The sequence below is a fragment of the Elephantulus edwardii genome, unplaced genomic scaffold, assembly GCF_000299155.1.
Source record: "Elephantulus edwardii isolate Elephantulus edwardi_28Jun2011 unplaced genomic scaffold, EleEdw1.0 scaffold00395, whole genome shotgun sequence".
In the NCBI taxonomy this organism is placed as follows: domain Eukaryota; kingdom Metazoa; phylum Chordata; class Mammalia; order Macroscelidea; family Macroscelididae; genus Elephantulus; species Elephantulus edwardii.
In genome coordinates this window covers 208,378-226,493 of record NW_006400145.1, presented here as the reverse complement: position 1 = coordinate 226,493, position 18,116 = coordinate 208,378, and the positions used below count along the sequence as shown (strand labels likewise).

General features: G+C 44.6%; 1 protein-coding gene across 2 annotated transcripts in view; it reads left to right on the top strand.

Moving 5' to 3' along the window:
- Positions 1-15,316, top strand: part of LOC102847994 (excitatory amino acid transporter 1-like) — a 165,555-nt gene extending 150,239 nt beyond the window's left edge. The window contains exons 6-9 of one of the 2 annotated variants that reach the window (XM_006902350.1): positions 5,804-6,037; positions 6,926-7,120; positions 13,363-13,497; positions 15,091-15,316. In XM_006902350.1, the coding sequence (XP_006902412.1) occupies positions 5,804-6,037; positions 6,926-7,120; positions 13,363-13,497; positions 15,091-15,295 (769 nt within the window). In that variant the 3' untranslated portion in view covers positions 15,296-15,316. The remainder of the gene's footprint in view (positions 1-5,803; positions 6,038-6,925; positions 7,121-13,362; positions 13,498-15,090) is intronic. The other variant, XM_006902351.1, reaches the window with a different exon arrangement.
- The last annotated feature ends 2,800 nt before the right edge of the window (positions 15,317-18,116 follow it).

Below are 18,116 nucleotides of genomic sequence, written 5' to 3'. Positions count from 1 at the left end.
TATGTTATCTTCTCCTGGTTGTAGCTTTTCCAGGATACTGGGAAGACTGTTTATGTTGTGGATTAGGACTTCTAGTGTTGTTCCTAGCTTTTCTGTATGAATTTTATAGTCCTTGGTTTTAGTCCTAGGTCCATGATCCACCTTGAGTTGGTTTTTGTGTATGAATCCCAAAACTCTTAATCGTGCTCATGCAGAACCTATATCTAGACCAAGAAACAGTTGTCTGAACTGAGCAAGGGCACACTGCAAGGTTTAAAACCAAGAAAGATGTGCATCAGAATTGGAGCCTTTCTCCATACCTGTTCAAAAAATTCTAAACAGAAGTTTAACATAAAGATTGCCTGCTTTTGAGCATTAGGCTCTTTTAAGAAGAAACAATATTGAATCAAATTTAAAATAACAGCTCAAAAGATGAAAGAGGAACCTTAGGGTCAGTGAGTTTATTATGTTAATGGAGGAGAGACAATTCAGAAAATGATGATGAGAATGGTTACTTTACCACAGAGTAATCAATGTTAAATTTGTACTAGAAATGGTTGAGTTGGCATATTTTTGCTCTGTGTATTGTCAGCAGCAAAATAAGTAAAACTGAAAAGCAGAAAAATAATACACTGTGCTGTCTTGCTGTATCCCCGTAGTCGACTTTGGGTTGGACCGCTGCGGTCCACAACGGTTGACACTGCCTCAGTTTTAGGAGTAGATTTCCAAGCCTTTCTTCCTCACCTACAGACTCTGCTGAGACTTGTTCAGCACCATAGCAACTCAAAGCCTCCTCTCACAGAACGGTGGTGACTACGCATAAGCTCCTCTGACCAGAGGGTAAACCTGGGTCTCCTGAGTCAAATGCAAGAGTATTACCAGTGCCTAGTAGAGGTCCTGTGTTTGTTGTTAGATGCCATCAGGTCAACTACAACTCCTGTGAACAACAGGTCGGTACCTTGCTCCTTCCTGCACCATTTTCACAACCCCTGATGTGCTCGAGCCCATCGTGGTCATCACTCTGCCAGACCATCTTGTGGGGGCCTTCCTCTCCTTCACTGACCCCTCTACCTTTCCCGGTGTTAGGTCTCTCCCCACAGACTGGTTTGTCCTGAAAATATCACCAAGTGTAGAGGCTGCATGCCGTCAGAGAAGCCGAGGGCTCTCCTCTTCCATTTCAGCCTTGAAAAAGAAACAAGAGTTCTGCAGCACGCAGAAAGAATCATAAGAAGTGGGACCGAAGGCCAAGCCACAACTTACAACCAGACCTCCCGTGTAAAGTTGAGAGCAGGACACAAAAGAAAAAAGGGGAACATGGACTTTGGAAAAGCAAATTCTCTCAGCAGGGAGAGTCTTCTGTGATGGCCGATCATGTCCTGTGGGGACTGCTTTTCTTTTTCTCCTTTATTTCTAATCCAAACTCCTCTTTGGCACCTCAGGAAGGAAGGTATCCTCCCCGCCTCCCCAAGAAAAGCACTCCCTCACCCACATGACTGAAAATACCTTTTGTCTTCGTCACCACCAAAGCCCAGAGAAATCCATTTCTCAGGAGTTTAGACAAGATGGGTATGAACTTAGACACAAAGACGGAGCTGAATGTGGTCTCCACAGGAGGCCCCGCACTGGGAAGCTGTGCTGAAGTGCTGGCAGAGCGGCCGTGGACATTTATCTTCATATGATGAAAATCCTCCACCTCTCACCTCTGCTATGAAAGGGGCCCATTCAGAGCCTCTGAATGAACCTCACATGTCGCGTTCCTAACGCCACCTTCGCCTGCCCATTCAACACTGAGTTATTACATTTCTGAAAACAGGTACTCCAATAATTTCCTGGCTCGTGTTCTAAGGGGGCTGTTTTCAATGAAGCATTGTATCTGCCTATTGAAATGAAGTCCTGCAGTGTGTTCCCAGGAGACCCTTCTCCTTTCGAGTGCTTGGCCTTCTGTTCTTGGGAACGTGAGGGTGGCTGTTATTTCTGAACACAGTGGCTAGAGGGCCCTGGAAGTGTGGGGTGTGGTCCTCTTGGCCAACAGGATTGTTTCGATCAATGCAAGTCATTTTGCATCTCGATTCTTCATTCTTGGCAGAGGGTGTGAGGGAAATTCTCGAACTGGCGTGTCACCTTGGACAGTAACTGCTTAATCAGAACACATAGGTCTCTGATTGTGGCAGTTCATAATTTGGTCGTTAAAAATTAATCGTGCCTGTTATTAATGTAAATAGCCCTGAATTTTCTTTTATGGCTGCCTACAATTGATGGCAGGTGGAATTAGTTTTCCATTTGCACTCGAAGGGGAAGTTTCCCCTTGAAGTAAATGCACATAATTACAAAAGCGGATGGGAATAATAGTAAGTTGTATTGTAAGTGATGCATCGATTGTGTTGTTGTTATGTGCCATCAAGTCACTTGTGACTCAAAGTCACCCTGTGTACAAGAGCCCTAAAGGCTGTTCTAACCTGTGCCAACTCACTGTCTCAAACACACTCATTCTCACCAATCCACTCACAGAATCAATGCATCTCATTAAGGGTCTTCCTCTCCTGCACCGTCCCTCCACCCTACCAAACATGATGTCCCTCTCCAAGGACCAGTCCCTCCTTGCAACATGCCCAAAGTATGTCAGACTAAGCTTCAGAATCCTTGACTCCAAGGAGCATTCTGGTTTCACCTTCTCTAGGAAAAATCTGTTTGTTCTCCTAGCAGTCCATGGTATATTCAACACTCTTCTCCAGCACCACAGCTTGAAGGCATCAATTCTTTTTTCTATCATCCCCATTCACTGTCCAACTCTCTGATGCATAGCATGTAATTGCAAAGACTTATAGCCTGAATCAGGCACACCTTCGTCTCCAGCCTGACATCGTTGCTCTTCAGTACTCTTGAGAGGTCCCTCACAGCTGACTTTCCCAATGCAACTCCTCCCTTGATTTCCTGGCTGCTGTTGACTGCGGAACCAAGTAGACTAAAACTGTTAACCGTCTCAATCTCTTCACCATCTATACTGATGCTGCCAAGTGGCCCAGTGGTGAGAATCTTTGTTTTCTTGATGTTGAGCTTCAATCCATATTGAAGGCTGCAGTCTTTGACCTTCTGCAGCAAGCGCTTCAGGTCCTCCTCAGCTTCAGCGAGCAGGGTTGTGTCATCTGCATAACGTAGGCTGTTGATGATTCTTCCACCAATCCTGATGCCACATTCCTCCTTATACAGCCCAGCGTCTCAAATGATCTTTTCTGCATACATATTGAAAAGGTATGGAGACAGAATACATCCCTGACGGACCCCCTTCTTGATTTTAAACCATGTAGTGTCTCCTTGCTCTGTTCTGCCTACTGCCTTTTTGTCCAAGTATAGGTTTCTCATTAGCACAATCAAATGTTCTGGGATTCCCATTCTTCTCAGAGTCAGCCACAGATTGTTGTGATCCACACAGTCAAAAGCCTTTGCATAGTCAATGAAGCACAGATAGACATTCTTTTGATATTCTTTTCTTTCTCCCAAGATCCATCTAACATTAGCTATAATATCCCTAGTACCATGACCTCTTCTACATCCTGCCTGCACATCTGGCAGTTCTCTGTTGGCATATTGCTCCGAACGTTTTTGGATAATTTTCAGCAGAATCTTGCTTGCATGTGGTATTAATGATGCAAGGATATGGGGAGGGAAATCATAAGAGGGGTCCTCAAAGGAGAGAGCCAACCACCAGCCTGAAATGGGAGAGGGCCTTGTTTGCGTTTTCCTGCCTTGCTCTAGCATGGGAGTCAGGCTGGTACGTGAAAACTGCTACTAAGAGTGGGCATTGGGATGTTCTCTGGGCTCCTGAATTGCCTTAGGACGAGCAGGAGGCAGGGGAACAGATGGCACTGGAGGACCAGGAAAGTGATCTAGTCGTGGTGAAAGCATCTATATCTAGAAAACAAGAAATCTCTGTATCTTTACCTCCACAGATTTAGGAGAAAAAGTGGTTTCCTGCAAAATAATGTGAGTGAATGGAACATCTGTGATATGATTCTGCAATAAACCAGGGGAAATTAAAAATTTACATATAAAAATATTTAATATAAATATCTAAAATATAAAACTTATATCTAAAATAAGAAAAGAAGTCAGTCCACAGTTGTAGTCCACAAGGAATTACGCAGCTGACGCAAAGGCTAGGTCTCTCTTGGCAGTTCAGACCCACCAGCGTCTTCATGGGAGAAAGATGATCAATCTCCTCCTGTTTGACACATTGTTAGGTGCCATCAAATCTAGTACAACTCATGGTGACCCTATGAACAACAGATCTGAACCCTGGCCCATCCTGTGCCATCCTCACAATCTCTGACACACACAAGCCCATTGCTGCAGTCATTGGGTCAGTCCACCTGGTTGAGGGTCTTCCTCTCTTTCATTGTCCCTTCACTTTCCACCTGTTCAATTTACCACCTCGGAAAATTCACTGGAGGATCAGGTAAGAGTTCTGATTCAAGCATCGTAAGTGAGTTAGAATGGTATATTCTAGGGGTGTTGGTGGTTCAGTGATAGAATCCTCCACTTGATTAATAGGCAACACGATGATAGATGTAAAGATTGAAACTGTCATCTAAATCATCTTACTTGGATCCACAATTAACACCCTTGGTGTCAGCAGTCAGGATATCAGGAAATGTACTACACTGGGAAAGTCAAATAATTTGGGACCTCTCCAGATTATTGAGGAGTAATGATGTCAGTTTGAGGACTAAGGTACACATGAGTCAGGCCATGATCTTTTCAATCATTTGTTATGCATTTGAGAGCTGTACAATAAGTAAAGAAGAATTGATACCTTTGAGCTGTGGTGCCGGAGAAGAGTATCCCATGGACAGCCAAAAGAACAAACAGATATGTCTTAGAAAAGGTACAGCCAGAGTCCTCCTTGAGGCAAAGGTGATAAAGCTTCACCTCATATACTCTGGGAATGTTGCTAGAAGAGCCTTTTCCTTAGAGAGGGACATCATGCTTGGAAAGGTGGAGGCTTGGTGAAAGAGAGGAAGATCTTCAACCAGGTGGATTGACACAGTGACTGCCGCAATGGGCTTGAGTGTGTCAGAGATGGGGAGAGCGGCACAGGATAGGACATGGTTCAGATCTGTTGTTCATGGGGTCACTGTGAGTTGTACTTGACTCAAGGGCACCTAACAACACAACAGCAGAAACTGCGGTTCAGATCATGGCTAATATACCTCATATGCAGCCACCATCCACCTGTCAGTGGAGGCTTGTGTGGTGCTGGGGTGTTGAACAAGTTCAGTAGGAGCATCTAGACTAACACTAGGAGGAAAACTCTGGTGATCTATGTCTCAGTGAAAAGCTTTAAGGATTACAACAGTCTAAGGTGCAGCCGGACTACTCTTTGGAAGCAGAGATGATGAAGTTTCAACTCTCATACTTTGGGCATGTTGTTAGGAGAGGCTATTCATTGCAGAGAGACATCATACTTGAAAGTGTGAAAAGTCAGTGAAAAAGATCTTGAACCAGATGGATTGACAAAGGACGGCAGCAATGGGCTTGAGTGTGTCAGAGATTGTGAGGATGGCATGGGACAGGACAGGGTCTAGATCTGTTGCTCACAGGGTTGCTGTGAGTCGTACTTGATGGCACCTAACAACAACAACAACCACCTGCATTCCAGCGTGCATGCATCCTCCATGAGTAAGAGAGGGATAAAGCTAACAATAATAATATCGAGGGCAGGAAAGTTTGGACATCAGCTACCCCTTTTCCTAGCATTTGATCACTTTCAATAATAGCTTGTTGGGCATCAGACTTTCCATTGTGCCATTTGTTTGCTTCCATGTAGGTACGCCCCTCTTGGCATCCTGTTCCTGATTGCAGGGAAAATTGTGGAGATGGAGGACATGGGCGTGATTGGGGGCCAGCTCGCCATGTACACGGTGACGGTCATCGTCGGCTTGCTCATCCACGCGGTCATCGTCCTGCCCCTCCTCTACTTCTTGGTAACACGTAAAAATCCCTGGGTTTTCATCGGAGGCTTGCTGCAAGCCCTCATCACGGCCCTGGGGACCTCCTCAAGGTACGTACACAAGTGTGGCTCCTTCTGCAATGGACCATTTATCAGGAAATTGACTTTGAACTAAGGATCTCTGATGGTGTAGTGTGTATTGAGTTGCACAGCTATCCCAAAAGGCTGCACATGTCCAGAGGCTCGAATCCACTGAGTGGCTCTATGGGAGAAAGACAGGCAGTTTCCTCCCATTATGATTTACAGCTTGGGAGACCTGAAGGAAGGTCATCATATATCAGAAGAACCATTGAGTTACTTTGCCTCTGAGCCTTCCAGTTGGGGATACTCAAAGCCAAACTTGCTGCAATCAATTCAGTACTGCCTCGTGTGAGAGCAGAACTGTACTCTACAGGACTTTCTGTGGCTGGTTGTTCAAAAGTCAATCAAGTCTTTCTTCCAAAGAGCCTCTGCGTGGATCAAACCATCAACCTTGTGGTTAGCCATCAAGTCTGTTAATTGATTGCACCACACAGAGATTGCAGGCCGGGGGTCAAGGGGAACATTCTGTCCTGGGTCCTAACCTTTCCAGCACATGATGCTTCTCAGATCTGTCTGGGCTTCAGGGCAAATGCCAAGCTAGATACCCTTTCAGAGACAGTGTGGAAATCCACTGGCCTTTCCTGTCCACTCTCTTGTCCTTCTTCCACTTTCCATTTGCCTGAAATGAGAGTGTCTTGGCACAGGCCTCACAGAGGAACCCGAAAGAGAAGAATGCCAAGTGACCCCATGAGGAAGCACTGGTCTAACGCTGCTTCCTCCCTTCCTACAAGTGCTGACTTGGTTCCCCTTAAGTGTGGACATAAGCCAGGAGGGAACTCTGCCCAAGAGACCACTCAGCAAGGCAGGGCTGGGACATGGGCAGTGCCAGCTGACATCCCCCTTGTTCACACTTTCCAGTTCTGCCACCCTACCCATCACCTTCAAGTGCCTGGAGGAGAACATTGGCGTGGACAAGCGCGTCACCAGATTCGTGCTGCCTGTGGGGGCCACGATTAACATGGATGGCACTGCCCTCTATGAGGCCTTGGCCGCCATTTTCATCGCTCAAGTGAACAACTTTGATCTGAACTTCGGACAGATTATTACAATCAGGTATGCGGAAGGAGTGTTACATGGTATTTTTTTGGCAGATGACTTTAAAAAAGGCAAGATGATGACGGGGAATTGGTGAAGAAGCTGATGGAAAAGGAGATCACACATAAAGAGGTTGAGGTTGGGGGGAAGAGCTGTACTTCTTTGGTATTTTAGATATATTTGTACTTTTTTCAATTACAAATATACACACTCATTAAAAGCAAAATGCTAATAGTATGGACATATAGGGCACTGACAGTTGCCTGTACTCATTCCTTCCCACCTCCAATTCCAAATAGGTGACCACAGCTAAGGTTGGTGTGTAAGGACTTTTAAGTTCCATCAATGAAAAGAAAAATGAAAGAATTTTCCATAAACTTATTTTTCATGCAAATACTGGAATCCTAAAATTTTCCATTTCATCAATATATTATGTGCTGTCAAGTCAGAATCAACTCATAGCTACCCTCCAGCAGGTTTTCAGAGGCTGTAAATATATGGGAGATTGCCCATCTTTTCCCCAGGAAGTAGCCAATGGAATCAAACTTGGTGCCTTTGATTTGTCAGCACAACTCTTTACCCCTAGTCTACCAGTGTACCGTCCATCTGTTATTGATAGGATCACTATGAGTCACAGTCGATTTGATGGCACCTAACAACAGCAACCCATGCTATATATTTTGCAGCTTTTAGAAGAATGGCCTAGATACTTTTATAGATGGTATGAACCGGGCGGCTCCTTGGAGGCAAGGATTCTGAGGCTCCGTCTAACATACTTTGGACATCTTGTCCTTGGAGAGGGACATCATGCTTGGGAGGGTGGAGGGACAGCGCAGGAGAGGAAGGCCTTCTATGAGGTGGATTGATTCAGTGACTGGGGTAATAAGGATGGGTGTATCAGAGACAGTGCGATTGGCACAGGACAGAGCAGAGTTTACGGCTGTTGTACATAGGGTCGCTATGAGTCACAAGCGACTCGATGGCACATAACAACAACAACAACAACAATACTTATATGAATACAAATACAAATCTACCTGGCTCACTCTTCTAAAAGCTGGAAAATATCAAGTATGGCTTCTTGTTATTGTTAGCTACCACCGAGTTGAGTACAATTCCCAGTGATCCTATGAACAACAGACTGAATTTTGCTCTATCCTGCATTCTGCTCAGTCTCTGCCATGCTACTGTTACTCTCACTGGGATAGTTCTCAGAAACCAGCTCCACACTGCTCCTTGTTAGATTATACTTCATTCTAAACACATTAAAATGTGTTAGCTTTGACTGGCAATACTAGAAAATAGCACTAGACTCGAAAAACTGGATTAACTTGTTCTCTCGGGTTAATTTTTAGGTGGCAGGTCAAACTCTCAAAGTTAGGTTGAGAGTTTGATTTCTGTAGAGAATTTGCTGTTGCTGTGTTTACTGTGTCTTGACTTAGCGGCACATAAGTGAAAAACCACTTCCTCCCCATTCCTGCCGCCAACTCTGAGTTTCCTTCTCCACGGGTAGACACTGGTCTTGGCACATTCTTTTTCATCCTTCTAGAAATAACACCCCTGTCAACCATGTGCATACAAAACCCCCCTTTTTACTCACTGAAAGTCAATGTGCACAACATACATGCAAGAAGAAAAGCAACTGGAGGATTCATGCTTCAAAATCTAGATCAAACCCTGATGTGTTTGAGAAATCAAAAGTCAGGTCTTTTTTTTTTTTTTCATTCCACCATACTTTATTAAGAAAATTGTCCTATGTTTAAAAGAATATTTCTGCAAGCATCCTGCGGCTAGGTCTAGGAGCTGTTAACATTCTGCCATTTTTGCATCTTCTTTCCTTCCCTCTCCCCAGGACCTGTCTGTCTCTCCCTTGCTGTGTGTGCATGTGTGTGTTATCGCCTGTCTGCAGCCCAGCTTGTAGGTCCTAATAAGAATATTCTCCTACCTAATCTTCCTAGGAAACATCTTAAAAATACTTCCCAAATATCTCCATTATCTCTTTGATAGTTTATAGTTTGAGATTTGGTTTGTTGTTGTTGTTATTGCCGTTTGTTTGGGGTTTTTGTTAGATTGTTTTGGGTTTTTTCCTCTCAGGCCATGCAAGGTTCAGATTTATGCTTTGCATTTGGCTGCTCAGGGTTGTTAGGGTTTTTGTTTTTTTTTAATTTTTTTTATTTTTTTAGGGTTGTTAGTTTTGTTTTGTTGTTTTATATCAAGAACCATTTGCTTTCAAGTCAGTTCCAAACCCTGGGGATCATGTGTCTCATCAGCTTTCACTGGTTGTTTTTTTTTAATTTTATTTTATTAATTTTAATGAACATTTACAGAGATTTTGGATTTCCATTCATTCATTGTTGCACTTTTCTCCCTGCCCAGCCCTTCCAGCGCCCAGTTCACTCCTCTCTTTGAAACGCAAAAGAAAGATTCCTTCTTTGGTATACAATCCCACAGTCCCCCTCCCACCGCCCCGAGTACACTCCACTACACAACCTTCATTCTGGACTCTTGTGATAACCATAACACCCTCTCATGTCTCGCTTTTAAATTATTCTCTCCCTCATCTGTTTCAATGCAGTATACATAATCTGTGCAGTTTTTCTCAGTCTTACCCCAACCCTGATGTCAGTCCCATTCTACAACAGTGGCACCGTGCAGGATTTGTCCTTTTGTGACTGAAGTGGTTGTTTTTTTTTTAAGAAGATCAGCAGGCCTTTCTTCTGAGGTACCTCTGACTTGAATTGAAATTCCAACCTTCCAGTTAGTAGCCATGTGTACTTCCCAGGGACTCTATTTCAATCTTTTTTAATTCTTATTCAGCTCTACAAGATTTTTGTTTGTATTTATGTTTGAGAATATGGCAACTCTTCATATATGTTTGCATGGCTCCACAATTAAACACTCTTGGTACCAGCAGCCAGGAAATCAAAAGATGAATTGCACTAGGAAAGTCTGCTGTCAGGGACCTCTCCAGAGTACTAAAAAGCAATGATGTTAGTCTGGAGATTCAAGTGTGTCTGATACAGGCCATAGTCTTCGCAGTTTCTTGCTATGCATCAGAGAGCTGGACAATGACTAGGGATGATAGAAGAAGAATTGATTCCTTTAGCTGAGGTGCTGGAGAAGAGTATTGAAAATACCATGGACTGCTAGGAGAACAAACAGGTTCGTCTTGGAGAGGGTGAAACTAGGCTGCTCCTTGGAGTCAAGGATTCTAAAGCTTTGTCTCACATACTTTTGGCATGCTGCAAGGAGGGATCAGTCCTTGAAGAGGGATATCATGTTTGTGAGGGTGGAGGGACAGCGCAAGAGAGGAAGACCCTCACTGAGATGGATCGATTCGGTGACTCAGGGTAGATATGTCAGAGACAATAAGGTTGGCTCAGGATAGAGCAAGTTCAGAGCTGTTGTGTGTATAGGGTCACAGTGAGTTGCAATCAACTTGACATCACATAACAACAATATATACTTTTATGCCTATACTTACTCTGTATGTGTCATCATGGGGAAATGGTGACAGGATGTGTGAAGGAAAGAAGATGGGGTCAGTGGTGGCCTAGGTGACTGGCCTTGCAGTGCTGGAAGCCCCAGGCTCTGCTTGGCCACAATGGGAGCTGAAAGATCAGGATCTCAGCTCACCTGTCACCTGATCTTGAATATTGCTGGGACTACTGATTGAAAAGCTAAGAAATGAAAAGGGCCCAGATCCATGTGACAGATTTAAAAGTAGTAATAACAATAACAATGTCCTAAACAAGATAGAAATGTGTTTCTCTTTCATACACAGCATCCTCTCCTCAAAGCCCTCCAGGCTGGGAGGTATCCTACGGTGTAAAGTTTCATCACCCTAGGTGAGATAGTAGTTACCTCATCCAAGTGGACCCGGATGGCTCACTATCACCAAATAATATGCAATTAAAAAAAACGAAAATGATGCAGCCTGCATGCTGTTTAATCACTTTGGCCAATGGCTCCTTGTTATTATTGTTCTGTGTTACCAAGTTGATTCCAACTCCCCACAGCCCTGTCGGACAGGTTAGAACTGTCTCCTAGGAGACTTCCCAGGCTGTATCTTTACAGGAGAAGATCACCACTCTTCTGTCTGTAGAGCCACTGGTGAATTCGAACTGTGGACATTTCCAATTAGCAGCAAGTTCTTAATGATTGCACCACCAGGGCTGCTATCGTAGCCAGAACGCTACCTCTGTTTCAGGGCTAGCTGGAATGTGTTGGTGGTCATACCATAGCTAAAGAGTTTAGTACTAGTGCTATTAATGCACTTGATACCAGCAATCAAGAGATCAGGGGATGTATTGCACTGGGAACGTCTGTAGTCACGGCCTTTCCATATTATTGAGAAGCAGTGATGTCATTTCGAAGACTAAGATATGCCTGATTCAGGCCACAGTCTTTTCAGTCACTTGCTATCCTGCTGAGATCTGAATAATGAATAATGATGACAGAAAACAAAAAGAATTTATGCCTTTAAGCTGAGGGGTTAATATCCCAGGGACTGACAAAAGAACAAATAGATATGTCTTGGAAAAGGTGCAGCCAGAGTAGTCCTGGGAGGCAAACATGATGAAGCTTCATCGCACATACTTTGGGCATGTTGCTAGGAGCAGCTATTTCTTGGAAAAGGATATCGTGCTTGAAAAGGTGGAGGGATGGTGAAAGAGAAGAAGACCCTCAACCAGGTGTATTGACACAGTGGCTGCAGCAATGGGCTTGATGTAATGGACATTGCGAGGATGGGACCGGACAGGGTTCAGATCTGTTATTCACAGGATCTCGATAAGTTATACTCCTCTTGATGGCACCTACAAGACGTAAGGAACTGAACTGCCAGCACAAAGGCATGCAGTTCAAATGGACCAGATGCTCTGAGAGGAGGATGAACAAGCTCCTCCCATGCCCTTTTCTTCCTCTGAAATCCCTTGGGCAGTCAACTATAAGTCAGTTCCAACTCCACAGTACATAACAACAAAAGAGAAGGGGAGCATTGGGGGAGAACCAGGAGAAGTCTCTTCCATGGATTTATTATTTTATTCATAAAACTCTTGTTAGGTGCTGTCTCGTTAACTTGGGTTCATAGCAACCTTACATACTATTGTAGAAGGAAGCCCTATCCCGTCCTGCACCAGCCTTACACTCTCTACTATGCTTAAGCCCATTGTTGCAGCCACTGGTCCCTCCATCTCATTGAGGAGTTTCCTCTATTTCAGTGTCCCTCTGTGATTCCAAGCATGATGTGCTTCTCCAGGCATTGATCCCTCTTGATAACATGCCCAAGTATGTGAGACAAAGATTCACTATCCTGGCTTCTAAGGAGCCCTCTCTCTGGCTGCACTTTCTCTAAGATTTATTTATTTATTCTTATGGCAGTCCGTTCGTTGCCAGCATCACAGTTCAAAAGCATCCGTTCTCCTCTGGTCTTCTTTATTCACCATCCAACTTTCACGTGCATGTTGGAGGAACTGAAAATACTGGGCTGGGTATATGGTGCTTCCACAACATAGTCTTTAAAGTTACATCCATGGTCTTTATGACACTTTAAAGAGGCCTTGGCCCCAAATATCCAGGTAATGCCTTGGTATTTATTTCATGCTTTCACATTCTCCTGTGTCTGCCCTCATTAAAAAATATTTAGCAGCATCCCAGACTCAGCTAAGAATGAGTAAGGCTAAGTGTTTTGCAGACTAAGTCAACACTGCATCTATTAGAAAATATTTATAACATTTCAGCGCTCTGTTCATAAATCATTTTGCTTTTGAATTAGTAAATTTGATTTTTTTTCCCTGGCTATATTAATCATACACATTTGGTGTCTTTACTACCCTCGTGGATAGTGAATTATTAGAAATAATTTACTTGTAACTGTTCATTGGTTTACACTTTACAAGACAATTGCAGATACATGAAAAATCATTTAGCCAGCAATGTATTCATTTTTTTTAAATGGGATATTAATAAAACTGACTTCATAGCGTCTGCTGTGAGGATCAAGTAAGATGAGCCGTGCTTAGTGTATCAGATGACACGTAAGTGCTTGATGAGTATTAGTTACTATGATCCTGGGCTCAATACTGTGTTTTGGGTATTTTTATTTTATCATCTCATTGGCATTTTTCCAAGCCCCCTCTCTTCTGTTAAGATGCCAAGTTAGAGCATGGTGTAGTGTGGGTTTGTGGGGAGGGGGTGTATGTGATCTCTATTTGGGAGCTTTGTGAAAATGTTTTCTGTGCGGATGCTTCCTTTCCCAGCATTACAGCCACGGCTGCCAGCATCGGGGCAGCCGGGATCCCCCAGGCGGGCCTGGTCACCATGGTTATCGTGCTGACATCCGTGGGGCTGCCGACCGATGACATCACGCTCATCATTGCCGTGGACTGGTTTCTGTGAGTACACGGGGTGGCACCCCAGCACGCTGTCACAGGGCCCCTCTGCCGTCCCCGGGCGCCGGGCTGCCTGGCCTGCCTGCCAAACCCAGCTCAGCCATGGAGGCAGCTTGCCCGGGGTTAAATTGTCCTCATTTCCTGCTCCCTGGCCCTTATCTGCAGACTGAGCCCCAGACGCCAGGAGCACACTCTCTATCAGCCCGCAGGCACATCTGGCTGTTAGACTTCTCACCCCATAAAGCCATTCAGGGACTGGGAAATCGGCTGTCTGCAGAGCCAACATAAATCAGCCAGCCGCTCAGGGTTGCACCCCACATCCCCACGGTGGCCGAGGCGGCAGCAGCAGGCCCCACACATGGCGGAGACCCATCCCCTTGTGTGTCCATCCTCTGACCACATGCAGCCGGATGTGCCTAGCTGGGGGAGGGCCTCCCCTCACAGACAGTGAGGAAGGGAATGGGGGTTTGGGGTCCTGGAGCATTAAGAACATTAGTTAGGGGCTTTGCACCTCCATCTTTTGTCTTCTTCCTCATCTTCTGCCTCTCTTCTCTCCCATGCTCTCTTCCACGTTATAAAACATTCTCCCCTGGATGTCCAAAAAGGAGTCCTGGTGGTGTAGTGTGTAATGTATCGAGCTACTAACTGATAGGGCAGCAGTTCAAATCCCCCAGCTGCTGCATGAGAGAAAGATGGGCAGTCTTCTAGAAGTTACTGGCAGTCAGGACTGACCCAGCAATTCGGTTTAGGCGTGGGTTTGGTTTTTGTTTGTTTGTTTGTTTTTATGTCCAAAGTGAATATGTAGAATGTAGTCAATGCTACAGTTAGCACATGTTGAGAACCCTAGAGCCAATGGCTATCTGTGGACAACCCTGAGGAAGACGCCCAGCACAGTGGATGAAGGGTGGGTGAGTTATCAGGTACCAGTGAGAACAGGGGGTCCAAAGTCACTTGGCTCTGTATTTGCCTCCTGACCCTGTATAACACTAGGCAGGCTTCCCAGCCATCTCTGTTTCCTCCTCTGTCAAATGGGAATGCCACGCCATCTGCCTCCCAGCCATGCTGTTAGGATTAAATGCAATGATCACGGAAAGGTGCCAGCCCACTACCTGGCCCATAGACCACACTCAACCAACTTGCTGGGCAGGTTCAAACTGTCAAAGGCTAACAGCCAATTTCAAACCACGGCTGCCCTGAGTCAGAATTGACTTGATGGCTACAGATTTTGCTTCCTTTTTTCCATTACTAAGGGTGTCACTGGGCGGTTTGGATCATTAATGTATTCAGCTGCTTGCCAGAAGGTTGGTGGCCTGAAGCTACCCAGAGGTGCCTTGGAGGAAAGGCCTGGCAACACAATTAAAAAAAAAATCAGCCATTCAAAACCCTGTGGAGCTCTGACCCACTTTCCGCTATGACTTAGAGTGCATTCCACAGCAATTAATTTTTCTTATTGAAGTATGTGCGCATTATATAGCCACACAGTCTCAAATGGGTTTTGGACAACATTTCCAAACACTTAGCAGCCCAGTTTCTGTGTAAAGTGCTATCTCCCAACATTCAAAGGAAACTCATTTTCCCTTCCTCCTGCCCCCTCAGGGATCGCCTCCGAACCACCACCAACGTGCTGGGCGACTCTCTTGGCGCTGGCATCGTGGAGCATTTGTCTCGACATGAACTGAAAAACCGAGATGTGGAAATGGGTAACTCAGTGATCGAAGAGAATGAAATGAAGAAACCCTATCAGCTGATCACCCAGGAAATTGAGAATGAGAAGCCTCTTGACCATGAAACCAAGATATAGGCGAACAGAAAGGAGTGCTTTTCTCGAGCACCGGGTGTTTGAAGACCATCACGCTCTTCTTCCACCGTAACCCGTTCTCTGTGTCAGTCCCTCTCTTGTTCCCTTCTCCCCCACACCCTTCACTCACCCAGTGTCAGAAGAATTCTTCCGAAAAGAAAGGAGAGTTTTGCAGTGGCCACATCCTGTGGCTTCTAGCCCATGTTTCAACACCTTCAATAATTTTGTGTCAGCCAGCCTAGTAAGAATCTTGAGGTCAAGTGCATTCTTCATCAGAACTTACAATGTGATGCGACATGCAGTCCTATATAGATGTGACCTTCTTCTGTTTCTTTACGTTAAAGAGTCACACAAAAAAGGAAGCCCACATCCACGTTTCTAAATCCAGTTTCAAAATTTTCCAGAGCATCAGTCTGTCTCCAACGTAACAACTCAATAAACTATGGTCATTGATCAGTTGGGCAGGAGAAGGGTGGTGGTTTGGTTTGGTTTTTTGTTTTTTCTCTCTCTTCTGACTTGTGTCCCTTGTGTGAGTGATAGGACAATATACACACACACCTAGCACAGTGTGAGAGGAGGCATAAGGTAAAATTTCCATGTGACTTTGAACAAGTCCTTTCTCATCTCCAGACCTGAGTCTCCTCATCTGTCAAATGGGTGCATTTCAGCACCAGACATTCTATGATACCATCAACAAGCACTCCATTTCCCACTGGGACAGCCTGGACCAAGAATCATTTCTTGGCACTTAGAGGAAGAGTTTTTAGTTCAGGGGGATCATTTCTAACAAGGGCAGGACATCGCTCTGGCTTTCCAGATGCCAAGTCCAGAATGGCAGTTATGCACGTGACCCAGGAAACTCTGCCCAATTTTTCCTGAAGAGGGAACTGTGTCCTTCCTACCAGCCCTTCCCACACTGAAGGGACTGCTCTGGGAAAGAGGACTCCCCTCACACCTCAACTGATTGATTGATAGAATTTTAGAATATAAAACAATCGTTAAGACTAGCAATAATAGGGCACTCATGGTCTTCTGTGGAACACTAAGACCCAGCTCGCAAAAAAATGGAGCCATGTGACATTAGAGAGAGAGGGTCTCTGAACTGATACTGCACGTCTTCTTTAGAATGAATTAAAAAGGCATTTCCTGTTTTTTGGAACTCTGGTGGCATAGTTCACAGGGCCTTGCTAATCCAAATGCTGTGCCTTTGTGGCAGTTCAAATTCACCACCTGCAGCTCCACAGGAGAATGATGAGCAATCTCCTCTCACAGGATTTACGGCCTCAGAAACTGATGGAGGTCAGCTCAGCATTGACTTCAGCTCAACAGCAATGAGTTTGAGGGTTTTAATGGGTTGTTTTGTCGGTTTGATCTTTTTTCCTTTTTTAACCTAGGACATTTTTTCTCTTCAGTTCAGAATCATTCCCTAAGGAAGTGTTCTAAGCCTGTGTCACAGCTTGAGGTCACTTCTGTATGTTAAAGGAGTTCAAGAAGCTTTCTGAGAGGGGTCCAGGAGCTGGGTGGGTGGTCTCTTAGTTGAAACTTTTTTTTTAAGTGAAAGTTCTTAGGGTGAGAGAAACAAGGTCTTTCTTTGTATGGGAATTTCACTTAAAAAAGTGATTCAAAACTGTCAGCTGGTGTGAGTTTTGTGGCTATGTTTCATTTGTGTCCCTGAGCAAGATGGCAGATGATGACTCTGCAGGAAGGGATTGTCAATGAGAACAAGAAGGAAAGCAGCGGGGGCATCTGCTTTGGGCATGCAGCTCCCCAGGTTTAGGGGAGAACCATTTTTTTTCCCTCTTGAGTAACACCAAGTCACAGGAGTCTAGTGGGAGCTGTGTTTTGATTTTCTGAGGGAAAACAGTGAAGCATGGGCTTAATTTTGCTAACTGACTGAAATATCTAGGCACATCCTCTGATATACAATTAGAGATCTTTTTCCTAGAGCTCCCAAGCATTTGTGTAAATGTTAACACTAGACAGTGGTGTAGTAACTATTTAACGTGGACGCTTTGTTTGGGAAAGACACTAGAAAAGTTCCTGTACGCGACTGGCACCCAGTGACGCCAGCCCGGCCAAGTTAATCGTGGCAAATTAATCGTTACGAAGCGTGATCTTGTTTGGATACTAACCATTTCATAAGGAAATCAGGCCCAGCACAGGCTCCGCACACACACATGTCCTGTGTGGGCAGAGAAAAACTGTACTTTGTAGATGTATTTTCAATAAAGAAAATAAATAGTTTTACATGATCTCCGTGTATGTGGTTGTTTTTCTTCTTCCCCAAAAGAAGATTAATTCTTTGTTTGAGTTACTCAGGGCAGTGCTGGGATCAGATCCCATAGGTATCCCACAGAGTGAGAGGGTCAAGTCCCCGCTGAACCAGCAGGAGGAGCTGACATTAAGAACAAGTTGATTCCTCTCTGTGGTTACTATTGCCATTGGTAAGAAAAACTGCCTAAGATCTCAAGGAGTTTCCAGAAACTTCCATGGTGCTAGTGAACTGCTCGATTCCTTGAGTTCCTTAGATACAATGGCTTTTTTTTCCCCACTGACTTGTTACTGGCATTTTTAATCCACTAGCAGGTCCAAAGGAGAAAGATGGACAATTTACAGCCTGAGAACTCCATTAGAATGCTGCTATGAGTTGGTTCCAACTCCGTGGCAATGAGTTATTTTGTAGCCCTTAGATGTGGAGTCCACAGACTCCTAGGTCACCCCAAAAAAGACTTCAGTGAATTCAGAGGTCCTTGGAAAGTGAAGGAGACAGTTCATGCATTTGGCTTTTTGTGGAACTAAAATGCTATATTTTCAACAGATTCTC